This window comes from Motacilla alba, chromosome 5, assembly GCF_015832195.1.
Source record: "Motacilla alba alba isolate MOTALB_02 chromosome 5, Motacilla_alba_V1.0_pri, whole genome shotgun sequence".
NCBI lineage: Eukaryota > Metazoa > Chordata > Aves > Passeriformes > Motacillidae > Motacilla > Motacilla alba.
The window spans coordinates 60,027,735-60,055,721 of record NC_052020.1 but is presented as its reverse complement, the minus strand read 5'-3'; the positions used below and the strand labels follow the sequence as shown (position 1 = coordinate 60,055,721).

At 52.4% G+C, this 27,987-nt stretch overlaps 1 protein-coding gene across 3 annotated transcripts; it reads left to right on the top strand.

Moving 5' to 3' along the window:
• Window positions 1-3,183: 3,183 nt before the first annotated feature.
• On the top strand, window positions 3,184-27,987 carry GNG2 (G protein subunit gamma 2). 3 transcript variants are annotated; one of them, XM_038139226.1, is made up of 5 exons: window positions 17,812-17,869; window positions 22,140-22,293; window positions 24,973-25,039; window positions 26,658-26,773; window positions 27,560-27,987. In XM_038139226.1, the coding sequence occupies exons 4-5, from the start codon at window positions 26,687-26,689 to the stop codon at window positions 27,686-27,688; spliced, it is 216 nt and encodes a 71-aa protein (XP_037995154.1). In that variant the 5' UTR covers window positions 17,812-17,869; window positions 22,140-22,293; window positions 24,973-25,039; window positions 26,658-26,686; the 3' UTR covers window positions 27,689-27,987. The 3 variants fall into 3 exon arrangements, with proteins under 3 accessions (XP_037995153.1, XP_037995154.1, XP_037995155.1); XM_038139225.1 differs by lacking the exons at window positions 17,812-17,869; window positions 22,140-22,293 and adding an exon at window positions 3,184-3,498; XM_038139227.1 differs by lacking the exon at window positions 22,140-22,293 and having other exon boundaries at window positions 17,848-17,869.

Here is a 27,987-nt window from a genome sequence, read left to right as displayed (position 1 = left end):
GGTTGCTGTGGGAACGGGGGGGAAGCCGGGGCGGTGGCAGCGCGGCTCTGCCGAGCCCGGCCCGGGAGGGGGGACACGCAGCCCGCGTCCCGGAGCGCTCCCGCTGTCACCTTTGGGGATGCTCCCGAAAGGAGCCGCGTCCCCCGTGCTGCTGCGGCTGCTGCGGGTCCTGGCACGGCTGCTGCGGGCTGGTTCGGGCTGGTTCGGGCTGGTTTGGGCTGGTTTGGGATGTTTGCGGCTGTTTTGGGCTGTTTTAGGGCTGTTTTAGGGCTGTTTCAGGCTGGTTTGGGATGTCTGGGGCGGTTTGGAGCTGTTCTGGGCTGGTTTGGGGCTGTTTAGGGATGCTTGGGGCTAATTTGGGCTGTTTGGGGCTGTTTGGGGCTGTTTTGGGATGCTTGGGGCTAATTTGGGCTGTTTGGGGCTGTTTGGGGCTGTTTTGGGATGTTTGGGGCTGGTTTGGGCTGTTTTGGGGCTGGTTTGGGCTGTTTTGGGCTGTTTTGGGCTGTTTAGGGCTGTTTTGGGCTGTTTTGGGCTGTTTAGGGCTGTTTTGGGCTGTTTTAGGGCTGTTTTGGGGATGTGCAGGGCTGTTTTCGGATGTTTGGGGCTGGTTTTGGCTGATTTGGGGCTGTTGTGGGCTGTTGTGGGCTGGTTTGGGCTGGCTTGGGCTGTTTTGGGCTGTTTGGGGCTGTTTTGGGGCTGTTTTGGGCTGTTTTGGGGATGTGCAGGGCTGTTTTGGGATGTTTGGGGCTGTTTTGGTGCTGTTTTGGCTGTTTTGGGGCTGTTTTGGGCTGTTTCAGGCTGGTTTGGGATGTCTGGGGCTGTTTGGGGCTGTTCTGGGATGTTTGGGGCTGTTTTGGGATGTTTTGGGGCTGTTTTGGGCTGCTTTGGAATGTTTGGGACTGTTTTGGGATGTTCAGTGCTGTCTTGTGCTGGTTTTTGCTGTTTTGGGGCCGGTTTGGGCTGTTCTGGGCTGGTTTGGGGCTGTTTTGGGGCCGTTTTGGGCTGTCTTGTGCTGGTTTTTGCTGGTTTGGGATGTTCTGGGATGTTTGGGGCTGTTTTGGGATGTTTGGGACTGTTTTGGGGCTGTTTGGGGATGTCTTGTGCTGGTTTTTGCTGTTTTGGGATGTCATGGGATGTTTGGGGCTGTTTTGGGGCCATTTTGGGCTGTCTTGTGCTGGTTTTTGCTGTTTTGGGATGTTCTGGGATGTTTGGGGCTGTTTTGGGGCTGTTTTGGGGGTTGTGCCCCTCTCCAGCTCTGCTGTGCCCCCTTCCCCAGCCGTGACTGAGAGACTCGGGAACTTCCTTTCAGAAAATCGTGGAATTCCGGAGTGGTTTAGGTTGGAAGGGACCGTAAATCCAATCCCGTCCCACCCGTGCCACGGCAGGGACACCTTCCGCTGTCCCCAAGCCCCCATGGCCGACCTGGCCTGGAACAATTCCAGGGATTTGGGGCAGCCCCAGCTCTCTGGGCACCCTGTGCCAGGGCCTTACACCTTCCCAGGGAAGGATTTCCATGAGGACACGGCTGGGCTGGGGCAGGTGGAGGAAAGGGAAAAGCCACCTCATAAAAACCCCATCCCTCACGCCACCCAAACCCCCCCAAACTGGGCACGAGGGCCGATAGCGATGAAAAAAATAAAATAAATAAAATAAAATAGAGAGTGATCCCCTGAGCTGTGCCCTTAAATGGGAACCTTGGAGTTGGGGAGGGTTGGGAGGGATCGGGGGGTTTTGGGGGGCAGGGATGGCTGTGGGGGGTTCAGGGTGTGTGATGGGGTGCAGGAGGGGTTCAGGAGGGGTTTGGGGGGATTTGGGGTGCAGGGATGGCTGTGGGGGCTTCAGGGTGTGTGATGGGATGCAGGAGGGGTTCAGGAGGGGTTTGGGGGGTTTTGGGGGCAGGGATGGCTGTGGGGGGTTCAGGGTGTGTGATGGGGTGCAGGAGGGGTTCAGGAGGGGTTCAGGGGGATTTGGGGTGCAGGGGGGGGTGGTTTATGGGTATGATGGGTCCGGGGGGGGGGGGTTCAGGAGGGGTTTGGGGGGATATGGGGTGCGTGGGGTGGTTTAGGGGTGTGATGTGTGGGGAGGGGTTGAGGAGGGGTTCAGGGGGGGGATTTGGGGTACAGGGGGTGGTTTAGGGGTGGTTTAGGGATGTGATGAATGCGGAGGGGTTCAGGAGGGGTGCGGGGGGGGGGGTTCAGAAGGGGTTCAGGGGGGGATTTGGGGTACAGGGGGGTGGTTTAGGGGTGTGATGGGTGCGGGGAGGTTCAGGAGGGGTTCAGGGGGGATATGGGGTGCAGAGGGTGGTTTAGGGGTGTGATGGGTGTGGGGAGGTTCAGGAGGGGTTCAGGGTGTGTGATGGGGTGTGTGGGGTGGTTTATGGGTGTGATGTGTGTGGGGGGGTTGAGGAGGGGTTCAGGGGGGGATTTGGGGTACAGGGGGGTGGTTTAGGGGTGGTTTAGGGGTGTGATGAATGCGGAGGGGTTCAGGAGGGGTGCGGGGGGGTTCAGGAGGGGTTTGGGGGGATATGGGGTGCAGGGGGTGGTTTAGGGGTGTGATGGGCGCAGGAGGGGTTCAGGAGGGGTTCGGGGGGGATTTGGGGTACAGGGGGTAGTTTAGGGGTATGATGGGTGCGGGGGGGTTCAGAAGGGGTTCGGGGGGGATTTGGGGTATGGAGGGGTGGTTTAGGGGTGTGATGGGTGCGGGGGGGTTCAGGAGGGGTTCGGGGGGGATTTGGGGTATAGGGGGTAGTTTAGGGGTGGTTTAGGCGTGTGATGGGTGCGGGGGGGTTCAGGAGGGGTTCGGGGGGGATTTGGGGTACAGGGGGTGGTTTATGGGTGTGATGGGTGCAGGGGGGTTCAGGAGGGGTTTGGGGGGGATTTAGGGTGCGGGGGGTGGTTTAGGGGTGTGATGGGTGCGGGGGGGTTCAGGATGGGTTCGGGGGGGGATATGGGGTGGGTGTAGGAACCGTGGGTGCACACGGGTGTAGGGTGGGCACGGAGCGGGTGTGGGGCGCCATGGGGTGGCCGAGGGACAAGGGGCCGCCTAAGGGACAGGGACAGGGGATGGGCAGCGGCAGGGAGAGGGAGCTGCGCAGGGCGCGGGGCAGGGGAGGAGGCAGCGGGGTCCGGGCAAAAGCGATCCGCAAACGCCGGGGGAGCGCAGACGAGAGGAGAGGAGAGCAGCAGGAGGAGGAGAGGAGGAGGAGGAGGAGGAGGAAGTCGGGGCTGAGCCGCTTCCTGTAGGCAGCGGGATGAGCGCAGACAAAGCTGGGTGGGGACTCGCCGCTCGGGGCTGCTGCTGACCACCATCCTCCTCCTCCTCCTGCTGCTGCTGCTGCTGCTGCTGCGGCCGCATCCCTCCCGCCCTCCCTCCTCCATCCCTTCCTCCATCCCTCCCAGCGGCCGTCCCTCCGTCCGTCCGTCCGTCCGTCCATCCCTCTGTCCGTCTGTCCGTCCCGCCGCCGCCCGCCCCGCGGGGACCGGGGGGCATCGCTTCCAGGTACGGCCGGGAGCGGGGGAGGAATGGGGGCACTGGGAGGGCTGGTGGCACTGGGAGGGCTGGCACTGGTGGCACTGGGAGCACTGGGAGGGCTGGCACTGGTGGCACTGGGAAGGCTGGCACTGGTGACACTGGGAGGGCTGGCACTGGTGGCACTGGGGGCACTGGGAAGGGTGGCACTGGTGGCACTGGCAGGGCTGGCACTGGTGACACTGGTGGCACTGGGAGGTCTGGCACCGGTGGCACTGGTGGCATTGGCAGGGCTGGCACTGGTGACACTGGTGGCACTGGCAGGGCTGGCGCTGCCACGCCGCACTGGCGCAGGTGGGGCTGGGCAGGGCGGTCCCCACCCCCGCCAGCCGCTGTCACTGACCCCCGTGGGCACCGAGCCGCTCCTAAATCGGCAGAAATTCCCCCAAACCCCTCAACCCCCGCGCCCCACGGGCACCCCGCGGTCTCGGGGGGGCGGCGGGGGCGCGGGGGTCCCACCCCGCCGGGCTTTGTGCGGGGAGCTCGGGCTCCCAACAAAGGTTGGATTTAAAGGCTTTGATCCTCCTTAATCAGCTGATTTGCCATCACAGGCAAGGCTTTCTCCGGGCATGAATGAGACGTAGTGTTCTTTCTTTCCCGATTTTTTTTTTTTTTTTTTTTTAATCACGGGAAGGAAGGAAGGAAGGAAGGAACGGGGAGTCTTTCCCAACCCCAAATCCCTGCAGCAGCCGCCTGTGGTGGGATCAGCCCCAGCCTGGCTGGGAGGGGTTTGGGGGTGATGTCCATCCTGCCGTCCCTACAGCCATGTCCCTCTCCTTTCTGTCCAAATCCGTGTTTTGCCAGCAGTGCTGGGGGTGAAGGATTCCCGGGAAAATCGCCGGGAAGATGAGCTCGAGGAAAGCTGGTCCAGGGCTCCTTCCCTCAATGGGAGGGGGGAATCCGGCGAAAAACTGACACAGGGAAGATTTGGAATGGAAATTAGGAGGAAATTCCTGGCTGTGAGGGCGGGCAGGCCCTGGCACAGCGTGCCCAGAGAAGCTGGGGCTGCCCCGAATCCCTGGAATTGTTCCAGGCCAGGTTGGGCAGGGCTTGGAGCAGCCTGGGATGGGGAAGGTGTGGATGGCAGGAGCGGAATGGGCTGGGCTTTAAGGACCCTTCCCAATCCATGTCAGAGATTCCATGATTCTCGCCTCCTTGGTGGAAAATGATTTATATTTAAGGACGATCCTGACGCACGGCGATACCCCCTCATTAATCAATCGCTAATGAGCTGCTAATGAACTTAGAGCACGGTGCCCGAAGGGCAGTGGCCGGGAGCAGCAGTGATCTGCCTCTGCTCTCCCCGCTGCTGCCTCTGGGTTCTTATTCCTTTCCCCCTTTCCCCCTGCCCTCCCGAGTTGCTCCTGATCCATCTCTTCCCGAGCGATCCCGTGCTCCTCACCCTTGGAGAAGGGGCTGGGGCCGTGTGGATGGGTGGCAGCAGGCTGCAGCCAGGCACTGAGGATATTTTCCTTTTTAACTGGATTTCCCTGAATGCAACTGGAGCATGCCATTTTAATCCTCTTTCCTGCCATATGGCCGCTGGCTGGATTGAAATATGACTCAATTAATTATTGCCAGGAAAGCCCCGGGGCCAAGCCTTTCTCTGCGAGGGGGTTTGGAGGTGCTCCCGGGGTTTTTCTCACCCTGTGCTGTGGGATTCAGGCACGGGGCTCAGCCCCATCCCACCCCAGCTTCTGTGCTGGCCCCACAAGGCCGGGCATGGCCCCAGCTGCTCCTTGGCACCAGTTTTGGGGCTTTTTTTAGGCATTTCCAGCCTTGAAGGAGGAGGCAGGGATGCTGCTTGGTGCAACGTGCTGCTGGCTGCTCACCTGGAGCACGGGCCCGGCAGTCTCAGCATCGCCTGGATCAGGACTGGAGGCAGCCTGGTCCCCCAAAATGGGATATTCCCACCTTGGGAGGACCTGTGGTCTCTCCACACGTGCCCATCCTCTCTCCCAGCTTCCCTGGGAGCTGCCAGCTTTGCTCCCAGTGGATAATGCACCAGCCTGAAGGATCTCGTGGGGTTTTCTCCTTGCAGCCATCAGCTGGTGGTGGCTTGGTGGGGCACGTTTTGGATCGGGGGGGGGATGATAACTGAGGCTGCTTCATGGCATGGGGGTTCTCAAGACCAGGAGCAGGAAATGCTGGAGGGATTCCCATGGATTGATGGCTGCGAGCTGGTGAAGAAGCTCTAATTTTCTTTTTAAATTATTATTATTATTATTATTACTACTATTATTACTGTTATTCATCTCCAATCCCGCCTGCTGCTTTGCCACCCCATGCCAAGTGGAAAACGCAACAAAAATGCAATTTTCCCGGGGTGGGCAGTGCCATCCCACCTGGCAGCCCCGCTGGAATTCCAGGGGCTCCTGAATCCCGGTGAGTCACCGAAGGAGGACAGCCAGGCGCCGGCGCCGGCTGTTTCCATAGTAATTAGGGCTGCAGAGACGGTGCTGGAGCCCCACGGACCCCCCGCGTCCCCAAAAAGCGCTGCCTGTCCCGCTCCATCCCGCCCATCCCACCGGGATGCTCCAGGCGGGCACGCCCGGGACCGCGGGGCTGCTCCCTCCCCCTGGATCGCCCCGTTTGGGGCTGGGATTTAGGGATTCACCCTGGGAAAACTCCATTTTAGGCTCCAGGGGCATCAGTTCTCAGCGTGACCCCTCCAAGGGTCTCCCTGCTGTGCCCGGAGCGGGGTGGGAAAAGCGGGATGGGTAAAGCGGGGTGGGAAAATGGGATGGGAAAATGGGATGGGAAAAGCGGGATTGGAAAAGCGGGGTGGGAAAAGCGGGATCGGAAAAGCGGGATTGGAAAAAGGGATGGGAAAAGAGGGGTGGGAAAAGCGGGGTGGGAAAAAGGGATGGGAAAATGGGATGGGAAAAGCAGGGTGGGAGAAGCGAGGTGGGAAAAGCGGGATGGGAGAAGTGGGGTGGGAGAAGCGGGATGGGAGAAGCGGGAAGGGAAAAGCGGGATGTGTCCGTGTGTGTTCACAGCCGGCATGGAAGAGGGAGGAACGAGCTGAGGGATTAGGTCGGATTTTCAGTTTTTCTTGCTTTTCAGGCTCTTCAGCCTCTTTGTGGGGAGGAGGGATGAGGGCAGTGGGAAATGAACCCCATTCCATGGAAAAGGATGTGGCTGCATCCCGCTCCACTGGGCAAAGGGATTTTTTCCTGTCCTCGCACAGTTTTATTCCCTGCTCACTTCCAGCCCGGCTTCCCATGTGCATTTTTCCTTCTGGGTGCCTCGTGCACGGTGCAAACCCCCCAAATCCACCTCCTTCAGAGCACAGGAGCGGCCTCGTCCACCCAAAATCCCTGGGGGAATGGCCAGGGGTCTCCTGGTGCTGCTGCTCCTGGGGAAGCTCGGGGTGGCTGCAGGGACAGGGGCTCTGAGCTGGGAAGGGCAGGATCCAGCTGGAGGGATTTGGCTCCATGGAGAAGCCAGGCTGGCTCCAGAGCCCATCCGGAGGGGCTGGGATGGTGCTGGAGGGGCTGGATGCTGGATCAGGCCAGCGGTTAATTAATGGAGCCTTTGATTAGGGATGTGCAAGGGAATCGAGGTGGGTGGGCAGGGAGGGGGCTGGATGCAGGAGCAGGGAATGACAGGAGCAGGGAATCAGGGAATGACAGGATCAGGGAATCATGGAATCACAGGATCAGGGAATCACAGGATCAGGAAATCACAGGATTAGGGGAGCAGGGAATGACAGGAGCAGGGAATGACAGGAGCAGGGAATGACAGGAGCAGGGAATCAGGGAATGACAGGATCAGGGAATCATGGAATCACAGGATCAGGGAATCACAGGATCAGGAAATCACAGGATTAGGGGATCAGAGAATGACAGGAGAAGGGAATCAGGGAATGACAGGAGCAGGGAATGACAGGAGCAGGGAATCAGGCAATCACAGATCAGGAAATGGCAGGATCAGGGGATCAGGGAATGACAGGAGCAGGGAATGACAGGAGCAGGGAATCACAGAATCACAGGATCAGGGAATCACAGATCAGGGAATGACAGGATCAGGGAATCACAGGTCTTGAATGACAGGATCAGGGAATGAGGGAAAGACAGGAACAGGGAATCACAGAATCACAGGATCAGGGAATCACAGATCAGGAAATGATAGGATCAGGGAATCACAGATCAGGGAGTGACAGGATCAGGGAATGACAAGATCAGAGAATCACAGATCAGGGAATCATGGAATCACAGGTGGCTTGGGTTGGAAGGGATCTAGGAGACCATCTGGGATGGGTGAGGACACAGCTGTGCTGAGGCTGGAGTCTAAAATCCCTCATCTCCTGCATTTCACGTGGGAATGATGGACTCCAAGCACCAGGATCAGTGGGAATAAAAAAATCCCTTCTGAAATGACATTGGGCCAAGCCTTGAAAAATCAGCACCTTGCAGTTGAGGCACCCTGGATAATTCCTGGGAAGCAGCTGCACCAGGACCTGCTTATCCTCCCAAACACAATTAGGTTTCACCTTATCTCGTCCTTCCCTGGCTTTTCACTCAGCACTTTCCTTCCCCTCTTGTCTGTCATCATCATCCTCGTTAGAGCCCGGGTTAATTAGTTTATCCAAGGGCAGCTCTCGTGGTTGGAGCTCTCTGCTGCTCTCCTGCAGGTTCCTGAGCCAGCTGAGCTGCAGGTTGGTGTTATTCCAGGGGTGCTGCTGGATAAGCTCCTTTGGCTGAGCTGCTGGCTCAGTTTAACAGGTTTATCTTCCTCTCTGCTCTCCCAGGGGCTTTGGGAAGGAAAGTTGGCTCTGTCCATCCTGTGATGCTCCCTAGGAACAGCTTTCCTGCCTGGAAAGGTCCTGGATGGGCACTGTGAGAGGGATCTGTGTGGGAAGGAGCTCCTCAGGGATTTGTGCTCCTTCCTGGGTCGCATCAAATCCCTCCAAAAGGGAAAAAATCCTTGGCAGAGCACGGGGTATTCCCACTGCCAGCTCCTCGGTGTTCCTGGTGTCACAGGGCTGCTCAGCATCCCCTGGCCAGGGGGATAAAGCCCGGCCCCAAAGCCTGGCTGCTTCCTGCTTTTCCTGTGCCCATCCCTGCCGGCAGACCCGGCAGCTGCAGCGGGGACCACGGGGACATCGGTGCCCTTGGGGACATCGGTGCCCTGTGCCACCACCGCCTAATTCTGGCACATTCCCGCAGTAAATCCGTGCTGGGGATCCTCCCTCTCCTCCTGCACCTGCCTGGGTGGGAAGAGCCCCGGTGTCCCCAGGGCTGGCACCTCCAGGAGAAAGGTGACACTGCCGGGTGGGTTCCTGTGCTAATTACGGTCATTAAGGTCATTATGGTCATTAACGTGTTCGGGTGCTGTCGCGTCTCTCGTGCCGGGAAACTTAAGGCTTGGAATGGTGGAATCGTTTAGGTTGGAAAAGCCCTCTCTCCAAGTGCAGCCGTTCCCACCCCTGTCCCCAAGTGCCACCATCCACACAGCTTTGGGTCCCTCCAGGGCTGGGGACTCCACCCTGGGCAGAGCGTGCCAGTGCCTGAAACTCCTCTGCAATTTTTACCCATTCCCTTTTAATAATTTGCTTTTCCTGGGTCGTTTCCCAAGGAGCAGGCGTGGTGCTGAGCCAGGGAGAGCCACCACGGTGGTGGCTCCTTGGGGACAGGCAGGGTGTCCCTGTGCAGCCACCAGAGCCTGAGGGGATGTGCAGGAGCTGTGTTTTCTCTCTTGTTCCCATCTGGGCTGCGTCCCAGAGGACAAACCAGGAGCTGGACAAGGTTCAGGAATATGGAACCTGTTGCAGCATCCCCTGGGATGGCACAGGGAGCTGTGCCAGGTGTCCAGCAGGCACAGCCTGGGGTGTGATCCCTTACGGGCAGCGCTGAAGGGATGCTGGAAGGATCCTTCAGGCTTCGATTGTCTTAAAATCCTCCCTGAGGCCGTGAGTTGCTGTGCAGGAGCTGTGGGTTTGGAGGAGCTGCGGTTTGGGGTCGTTTTGGGTGAGAAAGCAGCAGCTGTCAGCTGATGGGAGCTGCTCAGCACCGATTTGATTTTCCTCTTTGGTTTTGCTTTGGAGCAGGTGCAGGCAAGGGAGGGGAGGAGGATGAAGAAGGTGTTGAGAGTCAGGGGTGCCAGGAAAATGTCTTCACAGTGCCACTGTCACCAGGGGACACCAGGACAGCGCCAGTGGCTCTGCCTGTGAGGTTTGTCAGCGTTGTTGTGTCTGCAGCCAAAGGTTTCTCTGCACAGAAACCTTGGGAGAAACAGGCAGGGCTTGGCCTGAGCCTCCTGAGGATGGGAACAATTCTCAGTGCCCAAGAGGAGGCCACGGAGCTGCTCCGAGGGCTGGAGCCAGGCTGGGAGAGCTGGGAATGTTCCCCTGGAGAGGAGAAGGCTCCAGGCAGAGCTCAGAGCCCCTGGCAGGGCCTGAAGGGGCTCCAGGAGAGCTGCAGAGGGACTGGGGACAAGGCATGGAGGGACAGGACCCAGGGAATGGCTCCTAGTGCCAGAGGGCAGGGATGGACGGGAGATTGGGAAGGGATCCCTGCTCTCATCCATCACTCAGGGCAGGTCAGAGCTGTCCCCTGGCTGTGGTGTGAGTCCATGTGGGTCCAGGTGTCCCCAGGATGTCCTGCAGGAACATGGCTGGGTCTTCTCCATGCTCCCGGTCTCCTCCATGTTCCTTCTCAGGGATTCCCTGCCCCCTCTCTGGTTCTGCAGCAGTTTGGGATCCTTAGCTGGGGACCATCACAACCTGTCTGAACCTCTTCAGTTTCTAATTCGCCTCCAGGCCTGTGGCTGCTGCTGGAGCAGCTCTGGTCCTGCTGGAAAGGGCCCGAGCAGAGGTTCCCCGCCTTGGGAAATGCTTGTTCCCAATGTTGCCACCTTGGGAACACTGACCAGGCCTGGTGGATTCCATGGCTGTGTGCAGAACCTTGGCAAGGGGCAAGGACCTGGTGGGGACAGAGCTCCAGTGTGACCCTGGGGCAGCTCTAGGTGTTGGGAAAGGCTTTGGGCTCAGTTCTTGCTGCATCCCTTGGATTTTTAATCTCCTGGAGACGTGGTGGTGTTTGTGTGGTGCTGGCAGGGCCGGCCCCATCAAAATCCCTTGCATTATTCATCAGCTGATTTAATAGAATTGCTCAGCCTCACATCCTTGCTCAGGGATTTGTATCCACCTCTGGTGCTTCCCTCACTCCCCACTTAATGCCAGCGCTGGGGGAAGCCTCCCTCCTCCTTCCTCCCTCCACTCTGTGAATAAAAATGGGGAATAAAGGGAATAAAAAGATTATTTTAATGCAGCGAGCCAGGCTTAAGGAGAGGTATAAGCAGCAAACAAGGGAGGCAATGATTATTATTTTTTAAGCCTAAAATCTAAGCCCTGTGTAAGTGTTTCTGTTAAATGATGTAAAAGTTAGGCTGGTTTGGAATCCACATCCTGCCTGGAACTGAGAGCCCCCAAAGAGCAGCTGCTTCCAGTGACTTCACAGCTCAGGAAAAATCCAGAAATCCACTGAAACGGAGGCTTCCCAGCAGCAGGTGGGCAGGGAAAGGTGTTGAACCCTGGGGAATGAGAAATAAAATGAGTGAATGTAGACAAAGGAAGTGGTATGTAATGTGGATTTGTGTATTTTAAACTCCACTGTATCTCCTTGGAGGGAGGTGCATTCTATTGAAAAGTAGTGTGGAAAAAAAAAAAAGGTTTTTTATTTTTGTGCGTGTGTAGTTGAAAGAAAATTGGTATTTAGGTTGTTGGAGAAAAGTGAAAAGCAGGCAGGGGATGAACAGATAAAATCTTGAAAAATGGGATGGAAAACCAGTAAGTTGGATACAGGAAAAAAAAAGAAAAGAAATAAAAAAGGGGGGAATAAAAGCATACTAACAGAGATACCCCAAAAATAGCCCTTTGGGAATGATGCTAGCTAACAGGGATACAGCTCCTTGCAAAAGGAGAAAATACAGGGGATGCAGTAGTTGATGGGAAAAACATGCAAACCATGGGAGAAGAGAAATTAACCTTAAACTAGTAAGCTCAAACTTGTGGGTGATATACTTTAAAAAGAGCACTGGAATGTTTAACACAAAAAACCTGTGGTGCCAAGGCAGTGATTCCAGAAGGATCAGAGCTCTGGGAGTGGGCACAGGGATAAATGAAACACTTGAGGGATCCCTGCATGGGGAGGGAGGGAATCCAGCTGTCCTGTGCTGCTTAATCCAGGCTTTACAGCGCTCCTCAGGCTTGAAAATTTTCATTTTTTATTCTTTTTTTTTTTTGCCACGTGAGAGAAAAAGCACCGCCCAGGCTGGCAGGTGCTCCTGCTGTGCTGAGCTTGTGTCACCCACAGTGGGGAAAGCAGCAGCCTGGACTCGGCAGGAAGGGTGCTCTGCCAGGATTTTGGGCTGGCTCGGGGATTTAGGGCTCTCTAGGGAATGTGAGGGGCTGTAGGTGGAGGTCAGCAAGAGATGAGGATGGAGACAGGCCAGGGAATGGGGGGGGAAAGGCTCTGAGGGAGCAGCTGGGGAGGGAAAAGCCAATTTTGCTGTTTTGCAGGAGCAGCGTGGTCAGGGAAAATGTAGGTGGGTCAGGCCTGGAGCAAAGGGAAGCTGCTGAGCACACCCACCCCTTTTTTCCCTCCTTTTTTGCTTTTTTTTCCTCTATTTTTCTTCTTCTTTTTTCTTCTTATTTCCCCCCTTCCTTTTATACCATTTTTCCTCTCCTTTTCCCCTTTTTTCCCCCCTCAGAAACCTGCTAAACCCTGCCCTGTCCCCTGTGGCCCCTTTGCCCTCAGCAGATGCTTTACTCCCCTCACAGCTCCCTCAGGGATGTCAAACCCTCCCAGCCCCAAGAGAACTGGGATCATTTTGGGGGATTTGGTGTGTTTTACCCCTAAAACACACTAAACCCCCCAAAATGATCCCAGAACTCCATCTCCACGTGGTGCAGCCACTGTTGGAGCAGCTCTGGATGCTGTGAAAAACCTGGACCAGAAATGCTGCTGCTGCTGCCTCTGTGTCCCTGCCCCAGTTCTGCCAGGCTGGCCATGCCCTCCTCTCCTCATTCCTGGGCAGGGCTCAGGTGTACAGCCTGCCTCCAAAAGCAGGGCCTACTTTAGCCTGGAATGCAGCAGGGCACAGGGGAGAGAGAGAGAGGCAGCAGCAGGGCAGGGAGTTAAATTTAATTGGGATAATATGGGTCAGAGCAGCAGCACCAGCGACCTACTTCTGCCAGCCCGCCCAAATAACCTGGTTTGAGCTCTGCCAGGGCTCCAGGCCTGCCCAGATCCCCACACACAGCCCTGTGTGCATCGGGTTTGGAAAGCCAGGTGTCTGCTGAGGAGGGCAGGAGCCTCCCCTGAAATGGAAAATGCAAACTCCCTCCCTAGGAATTATCACAATTTTGAAATTAAGGGGCTCTCAGGCAAAGAGATGGGAGTAGGAATAGCAGTTCTTTATTGGGAAAATTAAAAATACAAATGCAATAGTACAAAAAAGAAAACAAACCCCTGCCAGAGCCAGAGCAGGCCCTGCCCCCCTGTGTGTCAGGGTGGTGGCACAGTGCCATTCCATGGTGGCTCAGCCCTCCTGCAGGGCCAGCTGTGCTTCTGCTGGAGCAGGGATCCTGCACAAGGCTGGAGTTTTCCTCTGCAGCTCCAGGGCTGCTGGAGATGGGCCTGGAATTCCTCTGGGAATGCAGGGCAGGAGAAAGCTGCTCCTCTGGGAATGCAGGGCAGGAGAAAGCTGCTCCTCTGGGAATGCAGGGGGCAGAGGCTGCTGTGCTGTTCCAGGCTCAGATTGGATCCAGGTAGGAATGCTTGGCTCCTGCCCTGGGCAGAGCATCTCCCATGGGATGATGGAATTGGATCAGCCCTGCAGGGACACTCCGTGGCCATGGACAGCAGAGATCTCCTGGAGGGAGGATTGGCTGTGGCAGAGATAAAGAGAACTGCCCCATGGACAGAGGAGAACTGCCCCAGCTCTGACAGAGGGGAAATGGAATGCACAGCTCCATTTCCAGCCTAAGACAGCACCCCTGACAACATCCTGCTCACATCCCTGCCCAGATCTTGTCCACATCCCTCTCTGCATCAGTTCCTGCATCCCTGCCCTGATCCACACCTGCATCTCTGCCTGCATCCCTGGATCCCTGTCTGCACCTCTTTCTCCATCCCTGCCTTCATCCCTGCCCTCATCCCCCTCAGCCTGCAGAACCCCTCTCACAGCCTCAGCTTTGCCAGGCTGTGAAATGTCGGAGCCAGCACAAGCCACTGTAAATTCCTTTTCAAAATTATGGATGGGGAAATGCAGAGTGCACAGGGGAATTTTCTCCTTTTCTTTTTCACCCCTTTTTAGCTTTTTTTTTCTCTCTTTTTCCTCTTTTTATTTCTCTTTTCCCCCCTCCTTTTATACCATTTTTCCTCTCCTTTTCCCCTTTTTTTCCCCCTCAGAAACCTGCTAAACCCTGCCCTGTCCCCTGTGGCCCCTTTGGGCTGTGGCCCTCAGCAGATGCTTTCCTCCCCTCACGGCTCCCTCAGGGATGTCAAACCCTCCCAGCCCCAAGAGAACTGGGATCATTTTGGGGGATTTGGTGTGTTTTACCCCTAAAACACACTAACCCCCCCCAAACTACCCCAGAACTCCATCTCCACGTGGTGCAGCCACTGTTGGAGCAGCTCTGAAGGCACCAGCTCTGGATGCTGTGAAAAACCTGGGAAAAAAAATGGAATCCCCCAATGGTTTGGGTTGGAGGAGACCTTAAAATCACCCAGTCCCACCCCCTGCCACGGGCAGGGACAATTCCCACTGTCCCAGGTTGCTCCAAACCCTGTCCAACCTGGCCTTGAACACTTCCAAGGATGGAAGAAAAATTAATTTAAAAAAAAAAGGTAAAAAAATTCCCAGCCTTGTTCTTTCCACGACAAGGAAGAGAAACACCAGGCAGCAGCCCTGGGAATTCTGTCTCCACTCTCAGCTGGGCTGTGACCTGTTTGCTGTATTTGAAGCTTGAAATAGAGCCTTATGAGTAATGTGGTTCAGGTGCTTATCACCAATTAATTAATTCTTTTGCACGGTGGATACCTAATTAAAGCAGTCTCAGGTAATTCCTGGGGGATGGGGGGGGGCTCAGATTAATGGGGCTGCTTAACGGGGTTGCTTCTGTGCTGATGTAACTTGTTGGGTGATTCCCAGAGGCTGGAAAGGGTCATTGGGCTCCCTGTGAGTGTTACTTAAAATAAAATTCTAATAAAGGTTTGATTGGGGTGAAATCATCGGGGGATGATTTCTCATCACGAGGATTTCTGCAGCCTGCTGCACGAGGGGTTTTTTTGGGGAGAAAATGATGAGGCTCTAGCCAAAAAAAAAAAAAAGGGGATTTGAGGTTTATTTGAGCTGAAAACTGATTTGCAGAGGGGTGGGCCCGGCAGCCTGGCACGAGCCACGGCAAAAATCCACATTTTCCTCCCCATTTCCTGTGGTTATAGGGAAGATGCCCCTAAAATAGGACTTTTAACCAAATCAGGGCAAGGTTTTGTCCCAGTTCCTCGGGGTGGCTGTGTCCCCAGGCCAATGAGCAGGGATTGGGAAATCATGGAATCATTTAGGTTGGAGAAGATCCCTGAGATTGTGGAGCCGAACCATTCCCCAGCCTTGAATTTGGGTGATTTGCATGAATGCACGCCACAGTAAATTCCTTTTCAAAGTTATGGATTGTGGAAATACAGAATGCACAGGAAAATAATTTTCCCCCTTTTTTCACCCCCTTTTTTCCTCCTTTTTTGCCTTTTTTTCCCTCTCTTTTTCCTCTTTTTATTTCTCTTCCCCCTCCCCCTCCTTTTATACCCTTTTTTCCTCTCATTTTCCTCTTTTTTTCCCCTCTCTTTTTTCCTTTTTTTTTTTTTTCCCTTTTTCTTTTCCACCCTTTCCAGGGTAGGTTTGTCTCTTTCCAAATCCTCTTGGAAATGTGGTGTTGACACAGCCGAACACCCAAATCCTCTTGCAAATGTGATGCCGGGAGAAACAACTCCATTTGCAGCTCTCCCTTCATCCTCCCTTCCCTTTCAATCCCCATTTCCCATCTTCCCATCAAGATCCTTATCTTCACCCTGGCCAGTACTTCAGAGCAGGATGTTAAAAAGCTGAAACCCGTGGCTGGATATGTTAATTAGCATGAAATAATGGCTCTTGGCTGCTTCCCTTAATGAAGGGTCAGGAGTTCAGAGCTGGATGAGCTGATAAGGAAGAAATTCCTGGCTGGGAGGGTGGGGAGGCCCTGGCACAGGGTGCCCAGAGCAGCTGTGGATTCCCAATCCCTGGAAATGTTCAGTGCCAGGCTGGATGAGCAGCCTGGGATAGGGGCAGGGAATTGGAATGGGATGAGCTTGAGGGTTTCTTCCAGCCCAGAGCAGTCTGGGATTCTGTGATCTGGGTGCTGCAGATGCTCTGATCCAGCCATGGATTTCGGGAGGTTTCCTGAAGTTGTGATTCTCCTCTCCTCCACTCCTGTGCTGCAGCAGCCTGCAGTCTCCTGGTGACCTCTGGGTGTTTTTAACATCTCATTAAACCTTAAAAACCCAACCCCCCCAAAAAACCCCATTTAAACCTTAAGGCATTTTCATTTTCTCTGAGGTGCAGCCTGACAGGGCTGAGCCCTGGTAGAGAGCACGGGGTTGGGGCTGGGGATGGTGTGACAGGATGTGTGCCCTTATCTGTCCTGCTGGGGTGTCACAGCATGTGACAGCCCGGGGCCCTTCCCTTCTGAGCCACAGCAGGAGGAGATGCCAGCCTGTCTCCCCAGGATCTGGGCATCTTTATTCCTCAGAATTTGGGCATCCTTATTCCCCCAAATTTGCACATCCTTATTCCTCAGAATTTGGGCATCCTTATTCTTCAGGATCTGGGCATCCTTATTCCCCAAAATTTGCACAATCTTTATTCCCCAGGGTTTGGGCATCCTTATTCCTCAGAATTTGGGCATCCTTATTCCTCAGTATCTGGGCATCCTCATCCTTCAGTATTTGAACATTCTTGTTCCTCAAAATCTGGATATCCTTGTTCCCAAGTACTTGGGCATCCCTATTTCTGAAATACCTGGGAATCTGTATTTCCTTCTGTATGGCCTTTCTTATTCCTTATTCCCTGATATTTGGGCAGCCCTGAATTCCCCAATATGTGGACATTCTTATTCCCTGGTATTTGGTCAACCTTGCTCTCCAGTATTTGGGCATTCTTATTTCCCACTATTTGGGAAATCCTTATTCCTCAGAATTGGGGCATTTTTGTTCCCCGAGTATCTGGGAATAATTGTTTTCTTTATGTGGGCATCCTTATTCCTCAGTGTTTGGGTATCCCTGAATTCCCCAGGATTTGGGTGTCCGTGTTCCCCAGGATTTGGACATCCTAATTCCTCAGAATCTGGGCATCCTTACTCCTGAGGATTTTAGCAGCCCTGAATTCCCAGTATCTGGACATATTTATTCCTCAATATCTGGGCATTCTTATTCCCCAGGTAGGTGGGAATTCTTTATTCCCTCTTTATGGGCACCCTTATTCCTCATTCTTTGGGCATCATTATTCCCCAGGCATCCAGGAATTCCTTATTTCCCCTTTATGTGGGCATTTGTAATCCTTGGCATTTGGGCATCCTCGAATTCCCCAGGAACTGGGCACTGCTCAATATTTGGGCATCCTTGTTCCCTGGTATTTGGGCATCCTCGAATTCCCCGGGAGCTGGGCACTGCTCAATATTTGGGCATCCTTGTTCCCTGGTATTTGGGCATCCTTGTTCCCTGGTATTTGGGCATGTTATTCCACCTTACCCCTCGGAATTTGGGCATCCTTATGGCCCAGTGTTTGGCTGAGGTGAGGGAACACCCAGAGCCTGATCTGCTCCCACCACTGGGATTATCCTTTGTGCACCAGCATTTTTCCCAGGATTTTTCCCCAAATGACAACCTTAGAGCAGCCTGGGGGTTTGTTCATCCACCAGTGCATTCCCTAGTGGCATTCCCATGGCTCTGGAGCCTTTTTCCAACCCCGGAGCAGGTCTGTGCTCCCTCCCTGTGGCACTGGGATGGAGAGAGCCAAAACCTTGTAGGGATGGTGGCAGGAGGAACCAGAGCAGCTGATCCTTCACCTGAACAATATTTTTTTTTTTACAAAAACCACAAAAACCCTAAAAAACAAAAAAAGGAAGTGGAGGTTGGTTCCTGTTTGCTTCATTTCGGGCCGTTAGGGGCTGGAGAGAAAACAAAAGCAGCTGAGGTTCCCCTGCACATGATGCCCACGGGGGCAGGGGCTGCTCCAGGGACAGAGGGGACACAGCAGGGATGTGAGCCTGGAGCCTCCTGCCTCCAGCTGGGCTCCACACAAGGTGAGTGAAGGGCACATCCCATCTCTGACACAGCCAATCCCACTGCCGAGCTCCTCCTTTAGAGCAAAATTAGGGAAGAGCAAAACGTGCTTTTGCCTTGCCTTGATCATTCCCATCCTTGGAAATGCCCAAGGCTGGGCTGGGGGTGCTCACCTGGAGAAGGGAAAGCTCCAGGGAAACCTCAGAGCCCCTGGCAGGGCCTGAAGGAACCTTCTAAAGGAGGACAGATTTTCATAGGGCAGCAAAAAGGGTTTTAATTTAAAAGAGGGTGGATTCAGACTCAGATATAAGGAAGATTTTTTTAATGGGAAGGTGAGGAGACCCTGGGATGGAATTCCCAGAGCAGCTGTGGCTGCCCCTGGATCCCTGGCAGTGCCCAAGGCCAGGCTGGACAGGGCTTGGAGCAGCCTGGGATGGTGGGAGGGGTCCCTGTGAATGACAGGGGGTGACACTGGATGAGCTTTAAGGTCCTTTCCATCCCAAACCATTCTGGGATCAGTAATTGGGGCTGAACCAGGTGCCCATCCCACCCCTCCTGTTTGGGTTTGGCAGGAGGGATGGGATGCTGCCAAAGGGATAAGGAAGCTGTTTCCATGGAAACAGGCTCGGGGGTTTTTTTTCCCCCTCTCCCTCGCCTTTTAATTAATTTATTTATTTATCTGCCAGCACATTCTCTGACCTGCAAGCTGCTTCCCAGGGATTTAAACACTGGATTGGACCTCCAGGATAAAAAATGGCTGGGAAAGGGAATAAAATCCCTGTGGAGAGGGGCTGGGAGCTGGGGCTGGAAGCAGCACTCAGGATTAAGGTTTTCTTTGCCCCATGGAACAAATCAAGCTCAGATCATTTTATTTCCTTAAGGAAAGAGTGAAACATGTGAAATTTGGGTGTGCTAAGGCTCCTTTTCCAGCCAGATCTGTAACTCCTGTTGGGATCAGTGGGACTATCCCATCTCCCACCCCCAGGAAAACGTGGCTCTGCTATTTTCTATTTTGCCTGTTGTATTTTTGTACTTTTCTGGATATATTTAGCAATTTTTAAATTTTTTTTTTTCAGCTGAGCCACCTATTTTTAGCCATGGCTTTTAGCAAAAGCCACAAGATGCCTGGCAAAGGCATCCAGCCCCTCACGAGGGATTCCCACGCTGGGACCCTGTTCCCAGTTATCCCTTCTGGATGTGCATCCTGGCTGGTTTTGGGGAGGAAAAGGCATTTTTTTGGGGGGGAAATCCTGCTAGTCTCAGTGGGGATGCGACGAGCTGGGCTGGGCTCAGCTCTTGGGAAGCACAGGGACAGGGAGAAATCCCAGCATGAATGAGATTTGGGACAAATTTCTCCATTATAACACCCAGCCTTGTTCAATTTCTGGACCAAAGGCCCTTTTTTCTGTCCAAAAAACCCATTTTCTGTCCAAAAACCCCCCATTTTCTGGACCGAACCCCCACATGGGTGATGCCTGCCTGGTAGGATCAAGCCTGATCCCCACTCTCCCCAAAATCCTGGCTGTCCCAGTGGGATTCCCCCACTTTGCTGTAACTGAGTGGAAAGTGCTGGTGCATCAGGGGTGGAAAATATGACTTTTGGTTTTGCAAGCAAGGAGCAGGGAGGCTGCTGCTTTCACCCCAAAAAGGAGCTGGTTTTGGGGTGGGGGATGCTGCTTTCAGTCTTTGTGGTGAGGGAAGGGAGAAGCTTCAGCCTGGCCAATGTCAGCACTTTCTGTTTCACTCCTGCTTTTCCTTTTGGTTCAGAGGGGAGAGATGAGGTTTATGGAAAGCAGAGAAAAACCTTGCTGGGAAGTGGAAAAAAAAAAAATCTGGAAAACCGAGCCATGGAATCATCCAGGTGGGAAAAGCCCTCTGAGGTCATTCCACCATAAATTATGGAATGCTTTGGGTTGGAAGGGGTCTTCAAGCTCATCTTTTTCCATCCCCTTCCATGGGGAGGGACACTTTCTACTAACCCAGGTTGCTCCAAGCCCCATCCAACCTGGCCTTGGACACTTCCAGGGATGGGAAAATGCCATTTTTTTCTAACATTTAGGAGAATTCCAATCTCCACCCACGCAGACCTTGAGCTAAAACCCAACTAAAAGAGGAGAAAAACCTTCTGGAGGTGGTTCGGCTCTGATTCCATGGGTTTGGAGCTGGAGCTGGGGATGGATCCAGCACCAGGCACCCAAATTCCAGGATCCTCTCTGCTCCACAGCCTCTCAGCTCTGTGCAAAGCAGGCAGCAGCTGCTGCTGACGAGGAGCTGGCAAATGAAGCTTAATTAGTCCTGCAAGCAGAGCTGGCAGCTCTGGGGTGCCCGAGCCCCACAGGAGCCCGGGCTGGCAGGGAGGAATGGGATGGCAGCTCAGCAGGAGGGCTCAGCATCAAGAAATGCTCCTTTCGCAGCGGCTCTTTTGGGGTGGATGTGCCATTTGGTGTGGAAATGCATCCAGGAATCCAGGAGGGTGGGACAGGCTGGGATGGAGGAGGGCTGGTTGGCCCAGGGCAGTGGTGGCTTTTAGCTCAGGGCACTTTCAACCCCAATCCCAGCCCATCAAGCTGCTCCACATCCACATTTGTTCCTCCACATCACAGATAAGAGGTGAAGATTCCTCAGGATTTTGGCATCCTCATTCCCCAAAATTTGGACATCCTTATTCCTCAGTATTTGGGCATTTTTGTTCCCCAAGTATAATTTTTCCCCCTTAATAATATTTTTTCCCCTTAATAATATTTTTTCCCCTTAATAATATTTTTCCCCCTTAATAATATTTTTCCCCCTTAATAATATTTTTTTCCTTTATATGGGTATCTTCATTCTTCATCTTTATCCTCTTTGGATATCCCTGAATTCCCCAGGATTTGGGTGTCCATGTTCCCCAGTATTTGGACATTCTAATTCCTCAGTATTTGGGCATTTTATTTTCCAGTATCTGGGCATCCTCATCCTTCAGTATTTGAACATTCTCACTCCTCAAAATTGGGATATCCTTGCTCCCAAGTATTTGGGCATCCCTATTTCCCAAATATCTGGGAATCTGTATTTCCCTCTGGATGGGCTTTCTTATCCCTCAGTATCCGTATTCCCTGATATTTGGGCAGCCCTGAGTTCTCCAATATTTGGGCATTCTTTGGGAAATGTTTGGGAAAGCTGGAATGAGCAGACCGAGAGCTGGCACAGCTGCACCAGGGATCAGGGATGTGCCTCACTGTTTTCACCTAAATCCCGATTTTTGGTGCCTGCTCAGGCTGGGTGCTGCTGGTGACAGAAACAAAACGTCGTTCAAATGTACCCAAAGCTCTTCATTCGGCAGAGAGCAACAGATGAGATGGGATTTTTTGGAGCTTTTTCAAATAGCAAAGATCAGCAGCAAAATTTTCATATCCAGACATTTATTGCCAGCGTTTTCCGTGGAATCCCAGAATGGTTTGGGTTGGAAGGGACCTTAAAGCCCATCCCATTCCAACCCCCAGCTCCTCTTTACCCATTGCAGTCAAGCAAGCAACACCCTGGAAAGTGTCCTCAGATCCAAGGAAAAAAATGCCAAAATATTTGAGCGTGGCATTTAGAGGGAAGTTTATTTTCCAGGCACTGGATTTCCTAGCAGTGACCTCCCTCCCTGGGCCAGCACAGGGATGGAAGCTTCCAGAGACAGGGCTGGAGATGTACTGGATGCAGAGAGAATGCCTGACCCCATTTGGGGAATCTGGGAATTCCCAGCCTGCTGGAGTGATGGCAGCACTTGGATACAGGTCACTCAGGAGCTGTGCCAGCATTATCCCAAATGATCTCCAGGTCTCCTCCATCAGAGCTCAGCTCCTGGCCTTAGGCAGCAAAATCCCTTTGGATTTTTAACTTTTATTTCTATTTTTTATTTTATATTTTTATATATTATATAATATATTTTATATTTTTATGTAACATTATTTTTATATTTTATTCTATAGAAATATATAAAGTATATTTCTTTTCTATTTTTATTTTTCTATTTTTATTTTATAATTTCATTTAATTATATTTATATTTATATGGTCATTTATATTTATACTTTATTTATAGTTTTATTTATATTTTTAGTTTTATTTTTAATTTTATGTTTCTTTTATGGTTATTTTAAAGTTTATTTTATGTTTATTTTTATGTTTCTTTTACAGTTATTTATATGGTTATTGATATTATATGGTTATTTATATTTATATGGTTATTAATGTGTTTATTTTTACATGTTAATTTTAATTTTTATATTGAAAAAAATATTTCCTGGTCTTCCCATTATCACAGGGCTGCTCTCACACCCACTGCTGCTGTGCTGAGCTTTGCCTGCAGCGAGAGGAGCTTTATGGCACTCCCAAGGGAATCCAGGCAGTGCCTTATTTCCCTCACTTAATGGCACGCGTGTGCCTGGATAATGGGATTCCTGCCTTGGAGCCCACAGGTTAATGAGTCCTTCCTCGTTATTTTCATGCTAATGATGTTTTACGTGGCCGGGACATGGATCGTGTCCCCTTTGGGCTCTGCTCTGTAATCACAGCTCGATGGTTGGTTGTTGTGCAGCGGGGCTGGGGGTTATTCCCTGCGCCTGGAAAGGGCTGGCTTTCTTCACAGGGCTGCAAAAAGCTGCAGAGAGGGACTTTGGACAAGGGATGGAGGGACAGGACACGGGGAATGGCACGGTTGCATAGGATTTTGGGAAGGAATATGAGGGTGGGAAGGGGCTGGCACAGGTTTCTGTGCATCCCTGGAAGTGTCCCAGGCCAGGCTGGACAGGGCTTGGAGCAGCCTGGGATCCCTGAAAGGTGTCCCTGCCATGGCAGAGGTGGGATGAGATGGGATTTAAGGTCCTTTCCAAACCAAACTACTCCATCTCTCTATGATAAATCCAATCCAAACAAAAAAAACCCATGGAATTTTGGGGTTCCACACCTTCCCAGGGGCACAGTGGGGTCTCCTCTCTCCGGGATTTAAGAGCTGCTTTTGTGCTGGGGCAGCTCCACCAGGGCTGTTTTCCAGGGTGGGACGTTCACCAGCTCACTTCCAAGTGTCACCTGCTGCTTTTTTTTTTGGTTATTTGTGGTGGAGGAACCGCCCCAGGTTTCCCCAGGGGTGGAAATGCTCTAAAACCATCACTGGCCCCAAAGTGGTTCTCGTTTCTACTTGAAGCACCTGCAGAGCGGCTGAGCGTGGCCCAGGGTGTGGCGGCTCCTGGGAGGCTCCTCTGAGCTGCCCCAAAGTCCCCAGCATTGTCCCAGCAGGCCTGTGCTCCTCTCAGGAGGGTCCCACCCTTCCCTCACCTTATTTTTGGGGCTGTTTTTCCCATTTTAGTGTCCCTAGGGTGGGCTGTAGTAAGAGCAAGGGGTTGGATATATTGAATTATTTAAAACATCAGAGCTGTAAGAGCCATACAGATGCTCTCAGCAGTCCTCCCTGCTCCCATGGATCCTAAACATGGAAGACCCTGAAGTGATTCCCTGCCACTGGAGCAGGTCCTTTCATAGAATTCCCAGAATCACTGGGTTGGGAGAGACCTTCAGGATCATCCAGTCCAACCCAGCCCCAACAGCTCAACTCAGCCCTGGCACCCAGTGCCACATCCAGGCTTTGTTAAACACACCCAGGGATGGTGACTCCACCACCTCCCCGGGTAGAACATTCCAGAACTTTATCACCCTTTCCATGAAAAACTTTTTCCAAATATCCAACCTGTGTTTCCCTTGGTGCGGCTCGAGACTTCGTATGAAAGGGCACAGCGTGGAACTGTTTAGGTTGGAAAAGCCCTCTAAAATTGAGCCCTCAGCATTGCCAATCCCACCACTAACCCGTGTCCCCAAGTGCCACATCCACACACTTTTGGAACCCTTCCGGGGGTGACATTTGCTGCCTTAGGAAAGTCTCTGTGGCACCCAAGCCAGTCTGGGCTGGACCTGCTGCTTTCCCAGCTGCTGTGCCAGAACCATGGCAGATTCCATGCTGTGGGAAACGGTGAAGGTGAGAGGAGTTTGAGAAAGTTGGGAGAGCAGGTTTTAGAAACAGGGAGAGTAGAGAAATCAGAATTAGTTGGAGTTGTAAAGTTTGAAGGTAGGAAAAAGTTATTATAGTATAGTAAATAGTAAGTAAATTAAATAGTAAGTACAGTAAATAAGGTCATGAAGCAATAGCTTGAGTTTTAGGTTTGGTTAAGATAGACTTTAAGACTCTAGAAAAATTTGTTTAGTAAGATAGTAGGAGGTTTTAAGCTTAATTATGGTATATTATGTATTGTTAATAGAAGGCATTTAAGTAAGTATTATGTGAAGTACAGGTATGTTTAGTGATTGGTTGGAACACTTGTTTGTAAGCTTTAGCAATATGCTATTGGCTAGAAAGTTTTTAAAATGTTCTGTAGCAAAGAAATCCTTGGCAGCTGCTGGCAGGACGTGAGCTTTTGCTATCTTTCTATTGTCCCAACCGTGTCATGTTGAGACAATGAGGCTGATGTTGGAGTGAAATTCCAAGGAACATCTCTCGCTAGTCTCGTTCTGGTTGTGAAAGAGAAAAAGCTTCCCCAATGCAAAAGAAAAGATTCATTTTAGAATCCTTTGCAGACCATTCAGTCATCAGTGTTAAGAGCCCCAGAATAAGGGAATTGAAAGAGGGGGAACTCGAAAGAGAGCTGCGCTCTGCTGCTCAAACCCTTCTCCAGCCACCAGAAAAGAGGGGAGAGGTGACATAAACAATGCACGGGCTGAGCTGAACCTCCAGCCACGGCCCTGGCGGAGCAGATCCAGCCAGGAGCTGGGCTGGAGCATTTTGGCAGCACTCCCCAGGAGATGCTCCTTCCACCCCAGCACGAGCTCTGTGCACCAGACTGCTCAATGCGTGCCCTGGGCACCCTCCAGCCTGCTCGGGGCTGCCAGCAGCCCTGGGCTACTTGCCCACTGACTGAAACCTCTTCCTGTGCTGAAAACCTCGCTGAATGCAAACAAAAAGCGTCACTGGGGGCTGGGATTGCAGGGCACAGGGCGGGGGGACACGGAAGGAACCTGGGGATGAGGCACCCGGAGCCTGCGGGGGCCCTGGTGGGGTAAATGATGGTCCCACGGAGCTGAGATTCATTTTCTGTTCTCTTTATTTAAAGGCGGTGAAGGGCCAAGAGGAGCAGAGCTTCCCTTAGAGGCACAGATCACCGGAGAGATCGGCTTCTGGTAAAAAACAGCCCCTCCTTGTGCTCCCCTCCTCACCCTCAAACCTGGCTGGCCCTGGCATGACTCGTTCTGCAAGCACAGGCACCAGAGCCAGGCTGATTCCTTCTATAAATCCCTTAGGTTGATATGGGATCCCATATAAATCCCATAAAAACCCATAATATAATATAATATAATATAATCAATACAATATAATATAATATAATATAATCAATACAATATAATATAATATAATATAATCAATACAATATAATATAATATAATATAATATAATCAATACAATTCAATATTTACAATATAATATATCATATTATGTAAAATAATAATATAATATATAACATATTATATTATAGTATATTCTTAATGTAATCTATATTATCGAATATAATATCGATTATCTAATATATAATGTGTAATATCTATAACCTAAAATATATTATATTTATATAATATGTATTACATATTTTATATATTATATATAATTCTAATATAATAGCAAATTTATATATATATATATATATATATATATATATATATATATATATAAAAATTCCATTAAAAACCTATTTTGGAGCTGGCAGGCAGCCCCAGTCAGGCAGGAGCACTGCTGGAAAGCCCTTGCTGCTGCAGGAGCTGGATGCTGGGATTCTGCTGCCTCTGCCAGAGCTCACTGCTGGTAGAAGGTGCTGGAAAAACATCCGGGATCCAGCCTGGAGTGGCCTTAATGAGCATCCCCCGCCTGCCTGGGGTAGAAATCTCCAGAAACAGGAAACTCCAGCATCCTGTTTAGCATCTCAATGTGCAAATTGGCAGCAGGGACAAAGGCAGGGAGGCCAGGGGACACTGGACACACGCTGGGCACCGGCACGGGCTGGAGGATGGGCAGGGAAGGAGTCTGGCGCAGAAATCCTGTTCCCTGGTTTTTGTTGCTGTCACAGGCTGTCATGGAACAGCAAACGCCAAAGCACAGCTCAGCTGGGCTCCTGCTGCTGCTCAGGACAGTCCCAGTGCCACCTAAGCGACATCCCAGCTCTGGGGACACCACTGGCAGCGAGTGCCACCCTGGGTTGGCATCTGCCATCCTCACCTATTGCCACGTCTGGGGTCACCATTTATTGCCGTGGGTCTTCTGGGCAGTCTGGACTTGGTGAAGGGAAGGAGAGATCTTGACTCCATTTCAGAAGGCTGGTTTATTATATTATTGTATATATTACATTAAAAAACCCCACACTATAACGATACTACAAAGAACAGAGAGAAAGATTCATCAGAAGGTGAGACAGGAATAGAAAGGAATGAATAACAAAGTTCTGTGACTCCTAGAGAGTCCCAGAGCTGCTGCCCCCTGGATTGGCCACCAAGTAGAAACATCCCACACTGACCAACCGAGGAAGCACCTGCTGCATCCCACAGCAGCAGACAACAAATTGTTCACACTTGAAGCTGAGGCCCTTCAGCTTCTCAGGAGGAGAAAATCCTAGCAAAGGGATTTTCACAAATATCACAACCACACTCACGCCCTCATTTTGATGGCTCTAACACTCCAGAACCCCAGCCCATGCCTCTGGCAGGGCTGGCAGCAGCCCAGCAGCTGACCCCGGTGTGTTCCTGCCCGCAGCCCGTCCCGGAGCCCTCCTGGCCCTGCCCATGGCTAGCAACAACACTGCTAGCATAGCACAGGCCCGCAAGCTGGTGGAGCAGCTGAAGATGGAGGCCAACATCGACAGGATAAAGGTAGGGATTCCTGGGAGCTGCCTCTGGGAACGCTGGGAGGTGGTGGCTGCTGCCCAAAGCTCCTGGAGGGAGTTGGGATGTGGAGCCAGGTGGTGTCTGTGGGGGATGCTCTTGTTTTAAGTGATCCCTGGCCCTGGCAGTGGGAGATGGGATCATAGAATCTGGGAATGGTTTGGGTTGGAGGAGACCTTAAGGCCCTTTTTGTTCCAACCCCCTGCCAGGGACACCTTCTACCATCCCAGGTTGTTCCAAGCCCCATCCAGCCTGGCCTTGGGCACTCCCAGGGGTGAGAGGCAGCTGGAAGCGTCACCTGGAGCCCTGTGGGGTGGTGGGAAGGAGTGGCTGTCCCCAAGGCATCTCGGCTCCTTGCTGAGAGCTTCAATCCAGGGAGAGAAGTGCTCCAGGGCTGGGATGAGCTCTGGGAGCTGCTGCCGTGTCTGGAATAAAGAGCGAGGCTGGTGGGTGAGGGCAGGAAACGCTGCTGTGGATGTTCCTGCCAAGGGATGCGTGGGAGAGCCAGCAGGGATGCTGAAGTCAGTCCCTGTCAGGTGAAGGATGGGAATGGGGGAAGGCTGGGAGTGGGAATACAGGCTGGCAGAGCAGCTCAGAGGTGAAGAACCAGCCCAGAACCAGCCCCAGCAGAGACGTGCTGCCGTATTTGTCAGTCAGGTTCTCATCTCAGATCTGATGTTCCCTGCTCAGGGATGCCGCCAGCCTGGTGGCACCTCTCCAGGTGGGACGTCCCCAGCACAGCCTGTCCCTAACCCAGGGCTCCTCCTTTTGCAGGTGTCCAAAGCAGCAGCAGACCTGATGGCGTACTGCGAAGCCCACGCCAAGGAGGACCCTCTATTGACCCCCGTCCCGGCCTCAGAAAACCCCTTTAGAGAGAAGAAGTTCTTCTGTGTGATCCTGTAAACCCAGGAGGAGCCTGACGGGCACTCAGGCCACCCTGAACATTGATGTAGAGTTTTTAGGAATGGGGACGACCTGCTGGTCTGCAGAATTTAAACAAAAATAAGTAAAAAACACGGCCTGGAAGCTACAGAGATGTGCATGTTTAAAGAACCTGGCCACCTTTGGGGGAATCAGATGATCTGCATTGCGAGGCAAAAGATCTGAAGTCTGTAGAGTTGCCTAGAAAGAGAAAAACAAAACAAAACAAAAAAAAAAACCCATGTAAAGAATAAATCTGTGTCACTTTTCTGCTCACAAAA